At 47.2% G+C, this 21,848-nt stretch overlaps 1 protein-coding gene across 1 annotated transcript in view; it reads right to left on the bottom strand.

The window, feature by feature from the left end:
- ARHGEF9 (Cdc42 guanine nucleotide exchange factor 9) overlaps positions 1–15,919 on the bottom strand; it is a 197,446-nt gene extending 181,527 nt beyond the window's left edge. Inside the window, exons 1-3 of the mRNA XM_009273424.2 lie at positions 14,984–15,919; positions 5,749–5,896; positions 2,969–3,078 (exon numbers count right to left, since the gene is read on the bottom strand). Of these exons, the coding sequence (XP_009271699.2) occupies positions 2,969–3,078; positions 5,749–5,896; positions 14,984–15,730 (1,005 nt within the window). The 5' untranslated portion in view covers positions 15,731–15,919. The remainder of the gene's footprint in view (positions 1–2,968; positions 3,079–5,748; positions 5,897–14,983) is intronic.
- Positions 15,920–21,848: the final 5,929 nt, after the last annotated feature.

Genomic DNA, 21,848 nt, shown 5'->3' with positions numbered 1-21,848 from the left:
GACACTGTTACCAGATGTGACAAATGAGAGTGACAAGCAGTGGTCTTGACAAGCAGGGTTCCTCCTTGGGCTTAGGATCAGCCTCTCAGCCCAGACTCCTGGGTTAGCAGATAGTTAAGACCTGCCACTTCTAAATCACACATACAACTCTACCCCCCCCCCCCCCAAAAAAAAAAAAAAAAGAAAAAAAAGAAAAAAGGAGGAAGGGAAGGGGAGGGGAGGGAAATGTTTTTTGCCAAAATCTGCACATTGCACAGAGCAAAGAATAAGCAGCCTCTGAGGGTTCCCAAGGCAGCTGCTCATCAACAGCTCTGCATTTTCGCCTGACATGTAGTGATACCAATGCTCTTTTTGCACAACCGCCCAGATCTCCCCAAGGGCCCAGATGGCACCAATGCCGCTAAGACAAGCCCGATGGTTTGTCAGTCTCCTCTTGCTCTCTCTCCACCTCACGCACTCCCATTCAAGATAGAAATCAGGCACAGTTTCTGCAGAAGCCTGGCCTCTGGTTTGGAAGGATAACTTACTCCCTTCTGTGCTAGCTCTGCCACCTGACTGGTCGTCAGCTGTCAGTGAATGCACCTGACAAGAGATACCCAAGCCCACATATCTTATCTCAAATTTATACATCTTGCCAAAGAAGAAATTTCTTTCTGGCAAAGAGGTGATTTACAGACCCGTAAATCTTCACTCAGCTTGGGGCAGAGGCGACAGATGAATTTTCCAGCACTGCTATTGTGAGCCATATTTATATATCCTACTCTTGCAGCACTTAACACAGTACCTCTGATTTATAAACCCCGGCACAGGTTTCACACCTGCATATTGGCTGTAATGCAGGCTGAGCAACAAGCTGCCTAATGGCAGCGCTGAACAAGTCTCTGAGGGCGTCTTGATCAGCACCCAAAACCAATTCTCTGTCCCAGTGATGCACAGGCCTTTGGCACGCCCGTGTCTGAGCCGAACATCACATGAGTCTCTGTGCTCATGAGAAGCTCATTTCCCTTTCTAGTTCCACATCCTTCCTAGGTATCACCGCTGGAGAAGCAAAGTTCCTTAACTAACCCTTCCCAAACTTCAGCAGTATTTTTGGTTTGCTGAAGTTTCACTTTTCCGTTGCCTTTGTAACAGTGCTCTAATGTCAGGCTCTATTTGCAATCAGAAACGGGTCTGGTTTTATTGAGATGACTCAGGACACAGGCCATCTTGTTTCTCATGCATTCAGTAGCAATACTGTGTCAAAACAGAATAGCACCTTGGTTTCCACACAGGGCCTGAAGGAAAGCTATGAAGGCTGCAAAACTTATGGCTCCTCTTAAGAGATTAAGAAAGTATTTGATTAATTAAGGTAGATCAAACATATCCATGCACTGGCCAGCCCCAGATCCTGGACATGGAAATGGTTTATATGAATAACACACCTGATGATATGCCGAGGTAGGGCTTGCATACTGCGCAACAGGATACTTCATTGCTGTAACAGCAACTCTGCAGTCGCCTACCTTTATTCTGGCCCCGAGGACGAACAGCTCTATTGGATTTGGATCATTTTATCTTCCAGGAGCTTAGATGTTCAGCATGCCTATAACCAAAACAGCCCTCCTAAATTGAAAGGAGCAGTTTATGTCTGGGAAGCAAGGTGGGACCAAAAGGGAAGGGAGAGAAAAGGAAGGGCTGAACTCCTTGTCTATCTATCCTCTGGCTTGTGTCTCAGCCCACAAAAAATCAGGAAAGAGAAAAGAAGTGATGCAAGATGGCATTCCAGAAAGTCACAAGTGACTGAAATAGCAGTGGTCCATCCTTGCACGTGTTCCCTGGAAGCCAACACCCAACGCAAGCAGGCTGGAGAAGTCAGTCTCACTCACTGCCAACTTACTGCTTCTATGATACAAAAACACAGACAGAGGCCAGGTCCTCCCTGGAAATCACATTTCAGGAAGGCAGTTCATCAGATATCAAAGGGAAAATGAATACAATAAAGGACTGGTAAGGAAGACAAGTAACGGGGAGGAAAAGAGCCACACAGACACAACTGCAGAAGGTCAGTTCCCCCTCTCAATTCCAGCAGGGAGATTCCTGGCTCCCAGATCATCCTTTGTTTGTCTGCCCTAGAGGAACAATAAGGGCTAAATCCCTTCTGCCCTATTCACTAGAAAACTCCCCTTGCATCACGTTAGCTGCCAGCTAGCAAATTGTTTTTGGACAATCCAGAGTCTTATACGTTGGGTACCAGTGAAACCAGACTCACAAATGACACAAATCCGAAACAAGACCATGGAATAACCAAGGTCTCCAGACCTCAAACACACAGCACAGCATAGGTGAAGAGCAACCCCCCACACAAGCAAGGAAACATATCAGACAAATGGTACAATTTTTGCCATCTTTTCTGAATTTTTCCCAGAGAAAGACATGGACATCCCCAGGCCCACAACAGCTTTTACTTCTCCCCGCTAGAAGCGTCATTCACAAAAAAAAGAACAAAGTGGATTGTGCCTATATTTGCAAAACACTTTGGGAAAGAATCAGTGACATGAATTTGTCACCAAGACAGTGCTGGTAGCAGTACCAAACCCAAAAGACACATGGTTAAAAAGGGAAGGAAAAAAAAAAAAAAGATGATCATCAAAACCACAGCGCAAATCTATAGGCGATCTGAAACGTCACAGTTGCCTCCACCTGCAAGGAACACTCGGCCAAAGAAATGGGAGGCCCAATGCCTCCGTTAGACCATAAAGCCTCCGATATACATTGACGGGAAACTAATCCAGAGGGGAAAGGATAATGCACCTATTCTTTTATTGCTACAAAATAACTCCAACAACAAAAAAATCCCCATCTGTAGCTGAAGGAACCACAGATTCAGGAAGCTGTTAGTAAAGCATATTGTTAGTTTCCGAGGCTAAACACGTGGCAGGTAAATACTACCCCTGAAGCGGGCAGAGGCATATTTCAAACAACACCTTACCCTACTGATTTGCAGCTTCTCAGCTCCAGGCTTGAAGAGGTTCCATCGACGTCCACCGTTCCTGCAGTTCCCGCGCACCTTCAGAGTCTTTGAAGCCTGTTCGTTCTCAGCTGCCAGGATAAAATCCACAGAAAAAAAAAAGGAACGACAAAAGATAAATGCTGTGCTTTAGCTCAGGCTGGGGGCGGAGGCTGTTCTTTTAAATGAAAGAAACAAAATTGTTTGCAAGAGACTCATTCAACCTCTTCTTTAGAAAAAGAGAGCAGAGAGTATATTTAGGTGCTTTATTCAGTGCTCTTGGGATACAAGAAAAATAGCGCAGCTTGGATACTACAAAAACGCAGGCACAAACTAAGAGCCGAGAGCCAAATTCAGAGGTGGTGTAAGCAGGTGAGGTCAGACAAGCTGGGTGTGAAGCCAGAATGCTCTCCCAGGAGCACCGGGCAGCACAAGAGCCTCATCTGCATGCACCAGTATTAAGAGTGCAATAGCTCCTTGGGTCATAACCGCTAACAGCACCTCTGCAGTTTGGACCTGCAGAAATCCCAGCTTTACAGTCGTTGTGGTCCGTATGATGCAATGCTTTGAAAAAGAAACAGCTCCTCGAATTTATGCAGAAAACAGAAATGGAAAAGTCCATAAAAGCTGTTTTTAAAGAAACTGGGCTGCTTCTCACCCCGAGCATTTCAGGCCAATCCCTCACAGATGCAATTCTGGTCTAGCTTTAAGCGAGCTATACCATTTATACCAAATCTCAGCCTGGCCTTACAGATGGTACCTACCCAAGCACAGAACAGCTTGTGAAGAGGTAAATGGTGGAGGAGGGCTGGCAACTCACCTTTCAAAATTAAGCTTTGCTTTTCTAATCAACACAAATTTTCAGCTCCCCATCCTATCCCTCTCTTTTTGGGGTGAAAATGCCATTCTGTGTGAGACCAGGGTTTTTCCCTCCCACATTTGGCAAGGTTAGATTTCAATCCCTTCCTCTGTCAGACTCTTCGCATCCCCTAGCCTGGAGTGACAGCCACTGGGAGGAAGGAAGCAGAGCTGAGCACTGCTCGTGCCCCCACGGCGGCTGCCAGCACAGGCTCCTGTCAGCAGGTGCACGTGGTCCGGCCAGCGCACGTATTGTGCCTGTGTATGCATACACACCCCCATGGGTGTTCCCATCCCCTGGAGGCTTGCCATCCCGTTCACGGAGAAAGGCACCTACAGAAAACAGCCAAATTCTGGAATTCTTCCCTGGAAGATGCACAACGCTAATTTTCTTTTCTCCTGATGCACCTCTAACCCAGGCAGAGGTTTCAGACTGTGTCAGTCCTGAGGGGTTTGAAACCAGATAACAAAGCATAAATGGTCCCAGGGTTTGGGAGAGTGGAGATCCACACCCCCGTTCCTGGGGTTTCAGGTCACCTTTACCTTACAGGGGCAAAACGCACACACACGCTACATGCTCCCTGCCCCCAGATCAAATAGGTGGGGACCCTGCTCTGCCCAGGACAGTGGCACAGAGTGCAGCAGAGCTGGGACCCTGCTGCAGCCCTGGCATGGCTGGGTGGGCAGCAATCCTAATTTTCTTCCAGCGTTGCTGGGAGAGAGATTGCACTGAGACCTATTTCCTAAACGCGATGCTGACGCAGGCAGCCTGCTGTTATTTTTAGCAACACACGTTTCACTTTCTAGACTCACAGAAAATCAAGCTGCAGAGCGAGCGCCGATTATAGCAAGAGGCTGCTACCAGGCTCCAGAGGCAACGTGCCGACATAGTAGCACTCAGGAGCAATGTGCAAACACAGTAATGCTCACATTTTGAGAGCTGCGTGTGTTACTCCCCATGTGCTAGAAACGTGTGCACCCCGACAGAAGAGCCATCAATTAAAAAGGCAGCCACTTTGCCTTTTCCTTCCTAGTTCTTCTTAACCCTGATGTGCTGCCACCATCCATTAACTACTTGGATCCCTCGTGTGCTCCTGAGCAATGCCAGCACAGTCTGGCAGCGCTCCCGTACTTGCCCATTGCTAAATCACAGGATTCTTGGTGTTAGCAGTATCCCTTCAGGAAATAATTTCCTTACTCTAATTATCCATCTTTTTAATTAGAGGTTCAAAAAATGATGTCATCTATTGAACCATCAGCCTATTTACCTGCCAACACAAGACCCTTCCAGCAAATACATTCTGTAGTGCTTTCTCTAGCGTCGTTTTGACCAGGACAAATGCAGACGATAGCTCATCATAGTCTTTGGCTCATGAGATTCTCTGCTTGATCAGGAAGAGTACCCAAGCATAGGAGGAAAAAAACCTCACTTCTTGCTGTGTTTCCAAACAAACATGAGACTGGAGTTGTGATCTCAGTATCCACCACCACTTGCCACCTCCAAATGGCAAGTACTCACAACAGAGGCTGGTAAGAGGACAGAAAGCCAAGAGGAAACTACCAAACGAAAACTCACACAGAAGTTGCTGAACAGCTTTTACACCTTATGTGCCTATCTGTTCATCTTCTCATAACCAAATTATAGGGACTGTGTTCAGAGACATTAGAGAGAGAAAATAGCCTTATTTCATAAAGACCCTGTATACAAAAAGATCTTATTAGCTAGCAAGAAACTCCATAGCATGTGGCTATCAGAGCTCCCTCACCTGGCTCCAGGGTTGTAACAAGCATGGATGCAAGCCACGCTTCTGACTTTTCAACCCATACTGCCCTTGGCTTGCTCTGCAAGGATGGGTGAGACCAAAAAAACAAACCTGGGAGAGAAACACCGCAAAGCTACTCACCGCGTCTTCTGAGCAAGTGCTGCATGCGCCCTCCCACCTGGTCCAGCCCCATCGGGGTGCTCTGGGAGAGGGGTTCGGAGCGACATCTCTCCACAAGGACTTTGAAGGGTGGTGCTTGTGGGGATGGTTGAGAGGGATGAGACATCGGCTGGCAAGAAAAGGGTCAGAGAAGAATTTTACCAGTATGTGTCACACCTCAGACAAAGCAATCACAGAACATACAATATAATATAATTTTCAAGACAGTGCAACACCTTAGACTTTCTCACTGCAACCTGCACCCACTTCATTTTTTTTTTGCCTGAAAGATTAAGACTTGCTGGCTCTGGTGTTGGAGTGCCCTAACTCCCATTGCATGGGGCTCATACCTTGAACACACCTCACGGCGTTTATGTCCAACAACTTCCAGCGGCACGTAGCCTCTGAGGCACTTCATCACGTGTTACTCTCATCCAGCGGCACGTAGCCTCTGAGGCACTTCTGAGAGTAACACGTGATGAAGACGTCTGCTTTCTGCACAGCATTTAGTCTACTCTCACGTTACCAAGTCCCAGCAGGAGCACACACAGGGAGTGAACGAGCTGGTGCCGAGGACCCAGGAGAGCTAAAACATTTTGGGTTGGCTTTATGACGTGCAATGAGGGCTGGCTGCTTTCTAAGGGACAGCAAACCAGCAGCCAAAGAGATAACCTGGTTGGCAGGATGGGGCCTCACCCGCCAGCCCCATGCTACAGTGCCCAAGCAAGGGACCAGGCCACGTCTGGAGACAGTGGCCAGGGTCAGCTAGACTTCAGATCATTAGGCACATTCATGGTGATGAAGCAGGTCCAAGGTAAAGCAGGTGAGTCAGTTTACAGATCAGGGTCAGGCCCAGTGAGGGTAATCAAGGTCAGACAAAGCCCCGTGACCATTGGGCAGGTCCATGGTGGTGAGCCAGCTCCAGGTCAAGCCAGGAAATCATGCCTCGGGTCGGTGTCTAGCCCAGCGGGGCCCGTGGCCAGGCAAAGGCACAGCTGTGGCTGAGCTGGAGAGCAGCACTCCTCCCATGTTGCTCAAGGAAGGACTGAGCACCCAGGGCAGAGCTTAAATGGGCTGCCAGGCCCATGGGTACGGTGTGGAGGCCCCAGGTGAGACTGCTTAGGGTCATTAGGAGCAATGAGTGCATTCCAAGCACCGTGAGGGGGGACAACTGGGAGGTCTGCTTCAACAGGCACTCCTGAACTGAGCTAGGAGATGCATCCTTTGGTGGTCTACAGGAAACTGTTAATTTCTGCTTTTTTTGTGCTGGGTTACAGCTATCAGTCACCACTGGTCTCCATGTACAGCCATGCTCAAGAGACGTGTGAGTAAGAAGTGGAAAATGGACCAAGAGGATTCTTCACAAAGACCTCCAGCACTTGAAAGACATCGCCATGGAGTAGAGCAATGAGTCTGCAATGATGAGGTTTAGGAGAACAGTCTGTTTATGTGTGTGCTCATCCAGCAGCGTAATAATAGGATCTGCCCATCCTATTATAAAAATAAAAGTTACAAGTTCTTAGAATAAAGCTGGGATACCCATCAAGAATAAATCCTGCAAAACTCAAGAGTCTTCCTGATAATAAGATCCATGTAAAAGTGAATTAAATTAGTAACAGGATGTCATTTTCCTCATTCCCAAAAATCTTAACAAAACACTCCCTTCCAGGTATTTCCAGAGGTCATATAAGGTCTTTTCCAACTCCATAAACAGAAGCCTACGGATGGTCTACAAAGAGGACAGGAGGTGAATAAACATAACAGCATTGCTATTATTGCTGTGCTGCTGGAGTCGTCGGGAGGGTGCAGAGAGCCTTCTGGGGAGAGAAAGGACTCTTCATGTGTAGATGGATTTGAATCACTTTGGTGGAATACATAACAGCAAAAGAACATATCAGACCCACTGACTGTCCTCCTTCAAAAGCTGAGTCTTGCATCACTTAGCGGCTAACAAAGATCTAATACAAAGGCACCAACCCTCCTGCAACCCAGTATCTGTAAAATCAAGTCTCTTTATAAGCACAGCTGCTTTTCTTTCAAGATACTTCCTACCCACCCTACATCTTCTTCTGGCAGCTTCTGGTGTGACTGGGGAGATGTACCCAGCTGCTTGCAGATGGCCTGGCCTTGCTCTGTATGAAATCCACCAAGGACCATCGGCTTCGGACCATGCTTCAGCCCTTTGTGTTATCCTTATGAGTTTTTCTAGGTCTTTTCCCAAAATACTGGTTTTTAGCTTATTGTAGGACATGAAACACAGGTAATATTCCCCGCTGATCAAAACAGGTCCAAAGTCCTGCTACTGCTGCTAAAAGGTTAGCTCCTAATCACATTGCCCAGCACTTCTAACGCTTGCTCTTTACAGCAGCACCGTTTGGACCAGAACAGGGTCCCGAAGCACCCAGTGCGCACACACACACAGAGCTGGGCACAATGTACTGAACGGAGTTGGTCTGCACCTTCCTCTGAACATCTGGTACAGGGGGCCACCGACAACACACCCCTCTACACCATTTTCTCTCTAATGTATGTAGCACCTACCACCACAATTGGGGGGTTTTTCAGTTATTATGGTGTGCCTCATTTCCAGGGAGAACACAAGTTACAGCCCTTGCCAGGTTTCAGATGGTCCAAATGCAAGGGTGGGGCAAACCACAGCACTTAAAAGTAAACTGGGACCTCCTTCTCGTTCTCTGAAAATGCCCAGGTATGTTTTTAGCAAAACTAGAACAATTATTTTTCCTGAAAGATTCACAGAGGAAAGCAGAAATTATCACGGTAGTTTCTCTGGAAGCTGACTGATAGCAACTGCTAACAAGACACGTCCTCTGTATCAACAGCCTATGAAATATTACTTGAAACAGTAAGATACTTGCAATTGATTGCATAAAGTGGTCAAATACCCCAGTTATACCTTAAGATTTGGTAACATTAATCCAAAGAATGAATTAGCATTTATAGCTAACTGGAGAAAAAGGTTGGAGTTTCCCTCACTTTTGGGTGACCCCAACTTCTATTATCCTATTTCAGGAGGAAAAGACCCTGAAAGAGACAACTTGTACAGCGATATTTTGCAGAATGGAATTTTCTTTTAAAAAAAAAAAATCACCATTCAAACTCCTACTTTTCATTTTATTCTCTGACATGTGACACCAGGAAAGTCTTGTGTATAATCTTAAGAGTCAAGAAATCAGCAGAAAAATCAGTTTACAAAGGACAGGAGAAGAAAACAGGAGGAGCTCCTCACTGGGAGGCTTCTAGCCTCAATTAGAGACAGAATTGTCATACTTCCGCGGCCCTGCTAATAACTGGGTGCCTCATGGTTTGGTGTATCTGTCCTCCAGACTCCAGCAGCCCCAGTTTTCACTGGTGTGCTATTATCTTTATTTACAGATGAAGAACGAAGCGGACAGGCTATAATTACCCCAAAGGCACAGTGGGAGTCTGTGGACGAATTAAGGCTTGACCTCCCGTTCCCTGCTCCCAGCACCAGCCCCGTGTCCAGTGACCCAGTACGCTTCTCTTGACTGGATAATGGCTGGGAGGAGGTAAAAGCCAAAGAAAACCTTCCACCCAGAGAAGTTTCAGACAAATAGTCCCTTTAGCATATAGGCCAGCAATGCCCAGAGGTCCCCATTCATATCACTACTCTGATGGCACCAAGGATGGCAGGAGGTGGCCTGTTGTAACTTTGAGGCTGGGAACTAGATGAAGGCAAGACCCAACAAGTATTTTAAGAAAACATGTGGAAATCTGAATTATCCATGTGTTCAGTAGCTGGTTATATATACATGTAAAGCCTATCAGCTTTGCAAACTCAACCTGCCTTGCCAAACTCAACCATGCTAAAAATATGTTTCCCAAAAAAACCCTACCCCACTATAGATAGCACTAAATATAGGCCTTAATTCAAGATTTTCCTAACACCTCGTGGTTATTAAAAATATGAAAATCTGAACAGCTTGGAGATAGGCTTTAGAGGTTTTGCCTCCACTAAAAATAAGATGATTGTCAGACATAACCATATTAAAAGCCATAAATACGCAGAATCTTCATTCTGCAATTAAATCTTAACCTCGCTACAGACAGGAGTATAGTGTTCTTTTGGCAACGGCAGGATTTAGAAAGTAAAGTACTATTTCTTAATTTGGAAGGACTATGAATTCTTTTGTAAGCACAACTACCAGCAGTAGGCTGAGACACAACCCAGTTTACTGCCAATAACCCGGAGATGAAGAGAGCTCTGACGATCAGCTCTCAGAAACAGCCTTTTCCTGGCTAGTGTCATTCAACAGAGCAGGGAGGGAAAAGACAAATCGACTCAGCAGTCCCATTTCTGCAGCTGCTCCCAAAATGTTCTGTAGCAGAGAGACCATAAAACAACCTCAAGCTAACGGTCACTATGAGAACTTGTTGCACATCACTTGCAATTTCTCATCAAACACAGACAAAGAAAGTTGCTGTATCTTCCTCTCCTGAAAAGGCACTTGCAGCTGCTGCACTAAAGTAAAACACCAAACCTGTGGGAGGATCTGAGATGTTCCCCAGCTATCGGATCGCAAATCTGCAAAGGCATCCTCTGGCATGCGCACGCTCAGGCAAATCAGTAATCCTGTGCTTCCAGTTAGACCCACCGCACAGGGAGAGTCTCCGATTTTCCCACACAGAGCAACACAGTGTGCAGCTATCGCACGGAAATCACAGAACCTACTAACGCCGTGAAAGCACCGATCCTGCGCCATCAGTATGGGCCACTCCGCAACAGGGAGTGCCTTTATGGCACCTGGACCGGTTGGCTCCTAAGTACGGGACTCAGAGGAACAAACTCGACGGCTGCTCAAGGGAAGCATCTGCAACCATCTGCTGCGATCCTGAGAAGTGAGTTCGATCAGACAGCCCCTTACAGGGCTCTGAAACCAAACTGGCTGGGAAACCCGGGGCATCCCGGGTCAGCCTGCCACCTCATCCTATGGGACGGCCACCTTTTGCCCAGGTTGACAAGCCTGTACAAATCTCATTTTCACATTTCTGGCAATCATAAATTCCCCCGGAAAATGGCATCACAAAACCAACTGCTGTCTACGTGCAGCCACAACAGCCAGCAGCAAGCTGCAGTCTGTAAACCTTTTGGAGATAAAATTCAAAATCCTAAGGAAAAAGATAAGGTTTTCTGTTCCGTAAAAATAAACTCTTATTTCACAAATAAACCAGCAGAGGGCATAGAAAGACTGCAGTGAAAACCCTCTGCTCCTTCACCGCAAGAGTGACACAAGCCAAAACGCTCTGCAGTGCCCCGTCCCTGTGTGTGCCCCTGAGACACAAGCCAAAACGCTCTGCAGTGCCCCATCCCTGTGTGTGCCCCTGAGATGAGCGGGGAGGATCTCTCTGCCAGCCATAAGCCTGAATCAAGTTTCTGGGTCCTAAAAACTCTGAACTGATGCCTGAAATCTGAAGTCAGATGCATATTTTGCAACCTTTCCTCGTGTCATTCCCAAAGGAGGTATCAAATCCCTCACAAACCCTATCCAAGGACACATCAGGTGGTTTGAAACCCCGATGGAAAAGCCAGAACCGCAAAGTAGTCTATGTGGTATCAAATCTTCCCTCCACCTAAGCATCATCTCAAGCTACTGGAAGTGGTCAAATACAACTTCTGGGGCTGACTCCCTGCAGCAGCATTCTCCCTGATGGGATGCTGTGGTGTTTTCAGAGGTGGGATGAGGATCATTCACTTCAGTGGCGACATGGAAAATGGAAACTTTTGTAGTTTGCAACTGTCCAAAATCTAGTAAAACCTCCATATCATCTTTCAGTTCATTTCTCATATATACCTCTCAAAATAAGGAAGGCACTTTCATTCCAGAGTTGCAGCAGTGTGAGTGGTGAAATCAGTAATTCATTTCCCATTGACAATCTATTTTGACCTTTACTGTTCTTTCAAATCCTCAAAATGTTTCTATCGCCACTGTTTCATAAATTCCCAGAACAAACGACAATTTGGGATGGGGTCTGAAAGCAACTAGGCAGGGGGACAGTTTGAGAAGTAAGTGGTTTTCTACCTTTCTACAGCTGCTCTTAAAATGCTGCTGCAATGCTACTTCCTTCACAGCATTAAGATCAATTCCTGTTGAGCTGTTACTTGCCTGTAACATCACTCAGCTCCTGCCCAAAGACATTAAAGTTTTAAAAGGCAAAACTAGGAAAGCAAGAAACAGGGGCATTAATTGCAGGAGAGTACAGCTAAACAGATTTGCTACACCGCTAGGACCAATGCACGGGTCCCCTAAATCCCACTCCAGCAATCTTTGTGCTACACCAGCCTCATTCTCTTCTATCACCTCCCTTGGGCAGGGAGCCTCAGTAAGAACCAGCGCTTTTGTGCTTTTTGTGGGACAATATGTAGGTTGTTTTGAAAATATTTGCCTGAGCTATTTCCGCTCTACACTGCTAGCACACTTTAAAACTGCTGGAGCGCTCGCTTACAGCAGCTGACCAAGCCAAGCCACCCCGTCCTGGCAGCACCTTCTCCCTACTTGTGGTTGAGCGTTTCACTTGAAATACAAATCCTTCAATTAACGCAGAGCAGCCTGGAGTGGAGGCAGGAGGGCCAACAACTGTCCTGGGGAACAGGTGCCAGCAAAGAGCTGGATTTAGCGCTAAAACAATAACAGGCTGGAGTCTGCTGCTACTGTCACGCTCAGGCTGAAGTTATTCCTCTTGCATGTTTATTTTTGGTGAAACGTTTCCGAGTGCCGCTCCCTGATGAGAGATAGGCAAGCGAATCCCTCGGGTATCTCAGGACATTTGTTACTGGAGCTGCTGGCGGACTCTCTAGGTCCGTTCCTATCCAAGAGTATCCCTTCTTTAGCCTCACTCTTGACTGCTCTAGGTTTGATGCTGCCGCCAGATCACTGTGCGTTTCTAAATCTCTAGTCCGAGTTTCTGGGTTGCAGAAGGTGTTTACAAACCAGGGCGGGCTGTACGCTTTCCCTTCCATCCCGCTCCTGCTTCTGCCTAGTGAGGCAGCAGGCCTTCCGCGAAGCCGGAAGCCACGGCAGTCCAGAGGTCGTACTGCTATCGCCACACTCGACGGGAACTCGGGGGAGGTTTCCTGTCCAGTTATCTCAAGTACCATATTTAAGTTTCTTGGTAATGTTTCTAAGCTGCAACAGCTGAGCTGGGACTTACTGCATCTCCTGTTCACGCAGGTGACCTGGGAAATTGCTCAGATTTTGCCCTAAGAGCTCTGCGATTAGGCATGCAGCCATCGCCCTCAGCTAGCAGAGATGTGGCTGCTCTGGGAAAAGAGTGCCAATACTTTCCTTTTCCTTTCGTGCCTCTGTTATCTTGCTCCTGCCCAGAATACTTTCAGTTTGGTCCCTGTGAAGGGATATCAAACCACAGCCCTTCTCATTCAAGCTCCTCCTAAAAACATTTCTTCTGGAGACCACAAGAAGTGACTAACCGCTATTCACCCCACTTCGTAAGTGCCTGGAATTACACAGCGAGCTGTCTTTATTTTTTTGTATTACACAAAACGGAGCAGAAAAACAAATCCAGGAATAACTAACAATGGTACTGCCCATTTTAGCTAGGAGTCAGAAGTTCAGATTTTTTTCCCCCGGCATTTCTAATCTGCTGCCAATTTTCAAACACTTCCCCTCTTGGCTCAGAAGTTACAGTGACCCCTTTTCTAACAGGGAACGATGTCATCACCTCTGTAACATCTCTGGTCTCTCCAAGCCCAAAAGGAAAGGAGAAAGTTTCTTCACGAATTGACCCAATTCCCTACCTGGCACCTTAAAACAAACAAAAAAAAGTCATCGTTTCAGCCTCAGCTAATCAGCAGGGACCCAAAAGAAAACAGCTGGGCTTCACGCTGGGTCCTACCATGGGTTGTCCACAAACCTGTACTGATTCTACAACTGGCATGGAGCGACGTGAGCCTCGGTAGACTCTTCCGTGGCTGAGCAGGGTGCAAAACTGCCTCTCCTGTGAGACACAAGGCTGGGCCGTGCTGGCAAGTGACCTGGCACAGCTGATAGGACTGCTACCGCTCACGGATTTCTGCTCCACACACAGCGATATGTGCGCAGGTGCTACAGCAATGAGCTGAGAGTTAATGGGGGAGTCTATCGGCTTCAGGAAGCCTTTTCTCATCCTGTATGTACGATTCCCTTATCCATGGGACTTCTGAGGTTTCCTAGCATTAAGCTGGACGATACAGATTTGTAATATCCAGAACCTAGTCCAAAATGCAATGTCCACTGAAATGTTTTGACAATTTTAAGGGCTTTGAAAGGCTTGCTTATAACAAACAGGAATGCACTGCCATAATTACAGCCACCACCACTGCCCACCTTTCACTTAGGGCTGGGTATTTAACACCCCAAAAGGCTATGTCATTTTGTGTAGAGGCAGATGCAAGGCAGCTCTGACCAGGCGCCCACTTGGTGTGTAGTCACATTAGGAAGGCATTTTGCTCACACTACGCACCCAACCAGAAAAAAAAGCAAGGCTTTCTGCTACAGGCTCAGCACCAAACTATAGAGGCCACACAACTTCTGACAGGTTTGGAGCAGGGAGAGAGCTCATTTAGATCTGCCAGAGAAATGATCTGATGAGCTTTACAAGACATGGGCCGCCTTTTTTTTTTTTCCTGTTCTTGCACTGTGTGCCAGGACTCTGACTGGTATTCTAGATGCTGCGTTGTAACCAGCATCACCTAACAAAAATCAACGACCACCACCCCTACTACTTTTTCAGGTAAGAAAACACAAGGGCCATAGTGCAATTGCTGAATGCCATTTGTCCACGGCACACTTCAAAACTCTGAATTTGTCAAAAGCACTCTTCTTACAAGTTTCGACTTCAAATGAACTAAATGCAGCAAGGAAAAAAATTAAAGGTAGCGCCTAGAAATACATACATTTCTGCTACAGCCCTCTTCTAGAGGCACTGATACAAACAAATGGCCAAAGGGTCGTAGGAGGAGCAGCTCTGAAGGTTTACACTAACAGGTCAGGGATATGCCAGTTAACTGACTCCTCTCAGGCTGATGTAAAAGCTGTGACTACTGCCATCATTCATATGACGGTCTACTTAACTGAAAATCCCAATGAGGAATATATAAAAATGCTTTCAAGTGCAAACCATCTTCATAAGGTGCGTAACAGTATGGTCTTATTGAAAACATTACAGTAAAAGGTACTCATACCTTTCCGTTTTTGAGCCGTCCGGAGGAGACAATTCTAGAGACGTGCACTTGGAACGGACGGCACTCGTCGTTACAGTTAAACTGTTCCCCTCTGTCAGTTACCTCTACAGAGTTTTGTTCTACAAATGAAGTGGTTCCGCACTTTTTAATGTGGCGATCAGTCTGCTCTAAAACCTGTCCTTTAACTGTTGCACATTTTATAAAAGTCACTACAGAAAAGTCACCATCAGCAACTGGAGAACAGCCCAGGTCCGCAGCATCCAGATTATTCACAGGAAGATCTTGAGAATGTGGCAGGGCCCTGCCCACAACCTGTGTCTTCTCTGGAGTACTGCCAGTGTCCTGAATCCCCAGCTCACCTCTAGACAAGTCTTGCAAAGACAGCTCAGGATTTCTTAAGTCCTGCATATCCAGTTCTGTCTTTGAAAGCTCCTGAGCCACTGCTGGAGACGGACCTGTGTCTTTAGCAACCACTGGAGCACAAGCCATGTCCTCAGTATCAAGTTTAGTCAGGGTCATCTGTGGAAGGTGGATCACAGCCTCAGTCACTGCAGAAAAGTCACCATCAGCAGCTGGAGAACAGCCCAGGTCCGCAGCATCCAGATTATTCACAGGAAGATCTTGAGAATGTGGCAGGGCCCTGCCCACAACCTGTGTCTTCTCTGGAGTACTGCCAGTGTCCTGAATCCCCAGCTCACCTCTAGACAAGTCTTGCAAAGACAGCTCAGGATTTCTTAAGTCCTGCATATCCAGTTCTGTCTTTGAAAGCTCCTGAGCCACTGCTGGAGGCGGATCCCTGTCTTCAGTAACCACTGGAGCACAAGCCACGTCCTCAGTATCAAGTTTAGTCAGCGATGTCTGTGGAAGGTGGATCACAGCCTCAGTTGCTGCAGAAAAGTCACCATCTGCAGCTGAAAAACAGCCCAGGTCCGCAGTATCCAGATTATTCACAGGAAGACCTTGAGAACATGGCAGGTCCCTGCCCGTGACCTGTGTCTTCTCTGGAGTACTGCCCGAATCCTGAATCTGTTTAGTCAGAGTCGTCTGTGGGAAGTTGATCAGATCCTCAGAGGAGTCTTTAGTATTTAGCTCAGTGAGAGAGTCGTCTGCGAGCTCTGGCAGGTGGGAGATGGATGATTCTGGCTCAAAGGGAGAAAGTGATGTTTCATTAAATCTATCATTCTCGCTGCCCAGGGCAGAGGAGCCAATGTCTTGCGACACTTCTGTCATTTTGCACTGCTGCATGGGCTCCTTCCCCACCAAACTCTCAAAGCTCAGATTGTCCCATGTGCCTGAATCTGGGGACTGCAGACACGCTCCCACCGTGCAGAAGGCCCTTGCACTCTCGTTCTCGATAACCAAGCCCTCTTTCTGGGAGGTAACATCCTGCCTCCAGCTTCGGAAACTCCGCTGAGGCCTTTTCTCATCAGGTGAAAATGCCCTTGAGGAGCCTCGCAGCCTCCGAGCTGCCTCGGCCACACTGCTGAAGAACTTCACAACACCCCCAAAGTGAGTGGCTTTGGTTGCACTGTTTGATTTTTTCCGCTGGCTGAGATTCTCCTCACATCTCGTATCAAAGTCAAAATAAGAAGTAGAATGATCAGTTATATTTTCTAAGTTCTGGAAATTGGTTTCAGCCCTTTGATCTGGAAGCTTTGAATTATCTTTGCTAGTTAATGAAATTCCTTTCAGATAGCTCCATACATCAGAGCTTCTTCCTCTTCTGCTCTCCTGTGGCAGCACAGTACACCTCTTTTGATTGTCCCCTTCTGTAATTGCAGGACTCTTAAAGTTTTCAAAATTCAAAGACTCGCTCTTTCTAGCTGGTATTCTATGGCAGTTACTATCATTATCTTCACTGTGTAATCTGACACTAATATCCCTGAGACATTTACTTTCATTGGCATCAATTTCAGGAATGCTGATATTCAGCTCTATGTCTTCAAAAGAAGAATCCAAATCGTCAATGTACCCCGCATACGAGTGGCGGGAGGGCCTCCGACTGTCACCCAGTTTCTTAACCCTGTAGACAGCTCTTTGCCCGCTGGCATGATGGTCCTCCTCAGGGTCACAAGCAACCTGGACTCTGGATGCCCTCAAATCCACATTCTTAGGCATCCTGGAGGTTCTTCCCTTTTTTAACGGCCTTACCCTGTCCATGAAGGATGGTTTTTTTAATTCTGAGACCTCAGAGGTAACTCCCAGTAGGATCATGGACTGGGGTCTTCCTTTATTCGTAGAGAGTCCTTTCCTTCGTCTAACAAAATTCCAGATCCGGTTGCCCTTGGTTGTCTTCTTATACCTGGGTGCTTCCTCCCGTTCATTCGGGATTGCATCGCTGGAGGTGCAGTGCTCAGCACCACAGACCTCCAACGCGTCAGTACTCCCTTCCTCCATGTTTGCTTGGAAAATCCTGTTTGCATATCCATTTGGAGCTATCACGGGACCGGTATGCCGACGGGCCGCTACAACTTCCATCGCCCTGGCTCACAAGCTGGTATCAGGGGTCATAGATGCATTGTCTTCAGATTGTTTTCTTCACAAGACTTAAGGAAAAAAGAACAAAGGAATGCAATTAGGAGCAGAAAGGTTTTTTAGAAGACATACTTGTTAAAGCATCACAGGTCAAATCTTATCCCAGTGGCAGTGGTGGTTTTGCCACTGATTTCAGTGAGGCTGAAATTTTGCTCCCAAACCATATAAATTTTAAAGCAATTTAAATGACTGAAGATTTAGTGACCGCAAATAAACTTCCTGCATTAATAAAGTTACCACAAAGTATACGCAGAATACCATAAATCACATCTTCATTTTGCAAATCGCTAGGACTCTAAATACGTCAGAGTACATGACAGAGGGGAAAAGAGGAAATTACAGTAAAACGTCCCTTCTGTCATCTTCACCAGTCCCATCTGCCAGGAACCAGCGATGCACTCCCGACGAGTTCAGTCTCTTCAGGCAGGCATTCAAAGAAAAGTCAGGATAAGCCTTTTCCTGGAACCAATGCAATTCTGAAATACTACAATATCAGAAAACTCATGGAATATCCAAGCCAGGTTTTTCCTACTACAGCTATGGCACCAGCATGGGAATCCCTTGCTGGAACTGGACTGCTAAATGAAAGCTGCTTGGCCACCACTCAATGCTACACAAAACACGTGTTCCCCTCAAGTGAGTTCCACCCTAAGTGAACAGGATTAAAACTACAAGTACTACCCCATATGCAGCAGCAATGGAAACCACTCCAAACCCTTTGTAGGAATACATTTGAACTCCTGCTCGTACAGATCCTAATCCTTCCACTGGTGTACCTCTGCCCTGTCTCGCTGCTACAGCTTCCTAAGGTGGTCCTGGGTTTGCTGTCTGCCTTCGTGACATGCAGAACTACATGCCAGGCACTAAACGGTGTTAAATTCCCTCAATTCCCAATCCTACTCTCAGGAGGAAGAAGGAAGCAAGAGTAGGAACAAGAAGAGGTACAGCCCCAGAGACACGGGTTTGACAATGGAAAAGCTCTCCATTTTCCCCCAAGCAGAGGGAGAACAGGCAGTCACACGGCAGCGCTTTGACACAAAGGCATGAAGCTCACTCCCGCTCTCATCCATTTCACTCTTACTGCTCTATGAACAGTCCCCATATCTATAAAAAAACCCATTACACTCACTATTTCTATTAAAACGAAGGTTATTAATGCAGCAGGTACTGCCCTGGACACCTCATGGACAAGGAAAGGCTCACCCTTGCATTCAGTCAAATAAGCCACTGTTTCTACTTTGCCACCACGTCTATCCTCAATAAACGATAACCCATGAGACCTCCACGGATGGCAGAGGCACCAAGGAACCAGAGCACAGCCAAGTGAGGTCAAAAACCTTAACAGAAACAACTACTATCCTGCTTTTTTATGAACCACTGTCACCTGGCTTTTGCTACAGCCATGACACAGAGGTTGTGCCAAGCATTTCTGGCACCAACGGTACTTAGGGTAGCAAAAATGAATGTTTGCTACTGTGGTGGGTTGACCGTGGCCAGCTGCCAGATGTCCACCCCACCGCGCTATCGCTCCCGCTCCCCAAACAGGACAGGGGGAAAAAGTAAGACGGAAAAGCTCATGGGTTGATATAAAGATATGGAGACGCCTTATCAACTACTGTCACAGGCAAAACAGACTCAACTTGGGGAAAATTAATTTTATTTATTGCCAATTAAAATCGATTTGGATAATGAGAAACCAAGATAAAACTAACACAACCTTTTTTTTGGGAGAGGTACGGTCAGGACATAACAGTTCCTCTCTCTGCCGCTCCCTCCTCCTCATGCTTTTCCCGTGCTCCTGTGTGAGGCCTCCACAGGCCGCGATCCCTGTCAGGGAACATCCCCCTGCTCCAGCACCTCCTCCCCGCCGTCTTCACTGACCTCGGGGGTCACAGCGCTGTTTCTCACTTTTTTTTATCCCCCCCTCACTCCTCTCTGGCATTTTCGCCCTTTCTTAAATATGTTTCCAGAGAGGCGCTGGCAGCGCCGCTGACGGGCTCCGCTCTGGGCTGTGGTGCGGCCGCCATGGAACCGGCCGTGCCCGGCACGGGGCAGCCCCGCCTTTCCTCACAGCGGCCCCCGCAGCCCCCGGTACCAACACCTCACCAAATACACCCCATACAGTTACACAGCCTAACTGTACAGCGGTTATCTTCCACGCACGCCGCCTCGCTCCGCTTTGGCCATCTATTTACTCAGCCCACTGCCTTTTGTACTCGCCACGATGGAGATTTCGAAATAGAACCTCCTTCCCCAGGCAAAGGCCTGTTCTGGGGCCTCGACACCGCCTGCCACCACTTAAACCCTGTAGCACAAATTCACACAGGAGCTGTGTTGCCCTGGGTCCATACGGAGACCACAGAAAGCTTTTGTTCGCAAAAAACCAAGGGTTTAGCAGGACTGTTCCTCCATCTGGTGCTTGAGGAGGAGACCGGCTCCTCATTCCCCGGGCTGTCGCTCTGGGTCTGCGAGTTATTCACAGACATCCCTGCTGCAATTTAAAGAGTAACACATTTGAATGGATTTGAAGGAGTGAAAAAAAAAAAAGAGCATTTGAGTAGTTTCAAGTTGTGCAGCCAACTGGCAGCAAAAGACAAAAATCACAAAAGGTCCCTATTTTTTTGTTTTTTCTTTCCAGTTTTATGTTTTATTGTTTTCGGCTGGGTGGATCCTGCATGAGGAAAGAAGATTCAAAGGGAACAGGCTTGTCTGCGAAGTCTTTGGAGGGATGCTAGCACAGAGGAGAGAGAGGCTGTTTCTCATGTGTCGAGCAAAAGAGAGCCTGTAACAGGAGACAGATCCTGCGCGGCCCTCCGCAGAGAAGCAACACAACCCAGAAACACAGGGCGCAAGGGTGGCTTTAAAATTTAAAAAAATGTATATTTAATTTTTTTAAAGCAGCTTTAAACCAGATGTAAATTAGAGCCGCCACCACGAAGCCAGACCTGAGCGCCCTAAGCAGATAGGGGACCAGTGCTTGGTGGCTCCTCTCCGCCTTCCCTTCCACGGCAGCCTCACCCGAACCTCTCCTAATCTTTGAAACCATCATGGTTGCTTTGACAGAGCTCTCCCTGAGGGATAAATGGAATAGCAGGACACAGGCATGGTGCTCAAAAGGCCTTTTGATTGGCTGCTAGCAAATATTCGGTGTGAGAAAAGCACCTTGTTGTTGTCTAATTCACACCAACTAAGCCTGCAGGACTGCACACACTGAAATCATTGGCTAACCTTGGCAGGAGCCAACTCACAGCGGTGCGGCTTCGTTAGCGCCCGCGGTCCCAGCACTGTCACCTGAACCAGATCCAGCCCGAGGACCGGCCTTGCCTCACCCAGAGCAAAGCCTCCCAGCACTGAGGCAAATTCTCTGCACTTGAACAAATTTCAGCCAGCTTCGCTCAGTCTTCCCCGACCGCGTGCCAAAATCTGCTACACTCAGTCAACTGATACAGCCGCTGAAATCAGTGTCCGCCACTGTGCAAACACACAACAGCAGCATGCTTGTGGGAAACCTGTGCTTTAAATAAGCCAGAGAAAAGGTGGCCTTATCAACCAAACCACACAGGTTCAGGGGCATTAAGGCCCATAACGACAAAATTAAAATTTGAGTATGGAGAAGAATGGCCCTGAGAGTATCTGATGAACCATTACTCATCTTTCTGGGGTGCAGGAGAAGGAGGTTTTGAAGAAATGCTTTGAACATATTTTTGAGAACACCTATTAGCCAGAAAACTACAACAGTTAGTCAACCACCTTTTCATTTTTCCCCTCCTTGGGCTGCAGGCGCAGCTGCAGATGTCAAGTCATAGCAAGTTACCACCTAGCAGCTAAGCTGCGACTACCATCTCTGTGTGCGGGACTTTAACCACAGAAAACATGAGGTAATGCTATTACCTTGCACCTCTTCCACTACCCTCTGAAATACCTCGAGCCCAAAGAAGGTGGCTCAGCCAGGTGGCTGTGGCTGGTGTGTTTGGTCTACAAAACACACAACATCTCGCCCGGCGAGGAAAATGGTTTCATAAAACCACAGCTATCAATCAAACACTGAAAACTGCTCCAACTTACAGGAGCTACGCGGGTCTCTACCCAGCCCTCTGTGCGAGACCCTGTTGCTCTTCTCGTCACCCAAGCAGTAGCCCTTCATTCTGAAAATTCACCTTCCTTTTCCAGGTCACTGAGGTGGACAAATAAGTTAGGACTGCACAAAATCCCAAGCAAATGGCAGCAGGTGTGTAACACAAACATCTATATCTGTGGCCATGATTCTCCCCCCAAATTCTTTCCATTTTTTTTGCATTATCCAAATCTTTAAGAAAGAACGAGGTACTTT

This window comes from Aptenodytes forsteri, unplaced genomic scaffold (genome assembly GCF_000699145.1).
Source record: "Aptenodytes forsteri isolate BGI_AS27 unplaced genomic scaffold, ASM69914v1 Scaffold191, whole genome shotgun sequence".
Classification (NCBI taxonomy): domain Eukaryota; kingdom Metazoa; phylum Chordata; class Aves; order Sphenisciformes; family Spheniscidae; genus Aptenodytes; species Aptenodytes forsteri.
The sequence above is the reverse complement of the archived record's forward strand: the minus strand, read 5'-3'. Positions and strand labels throughout refer to the sequence as shown.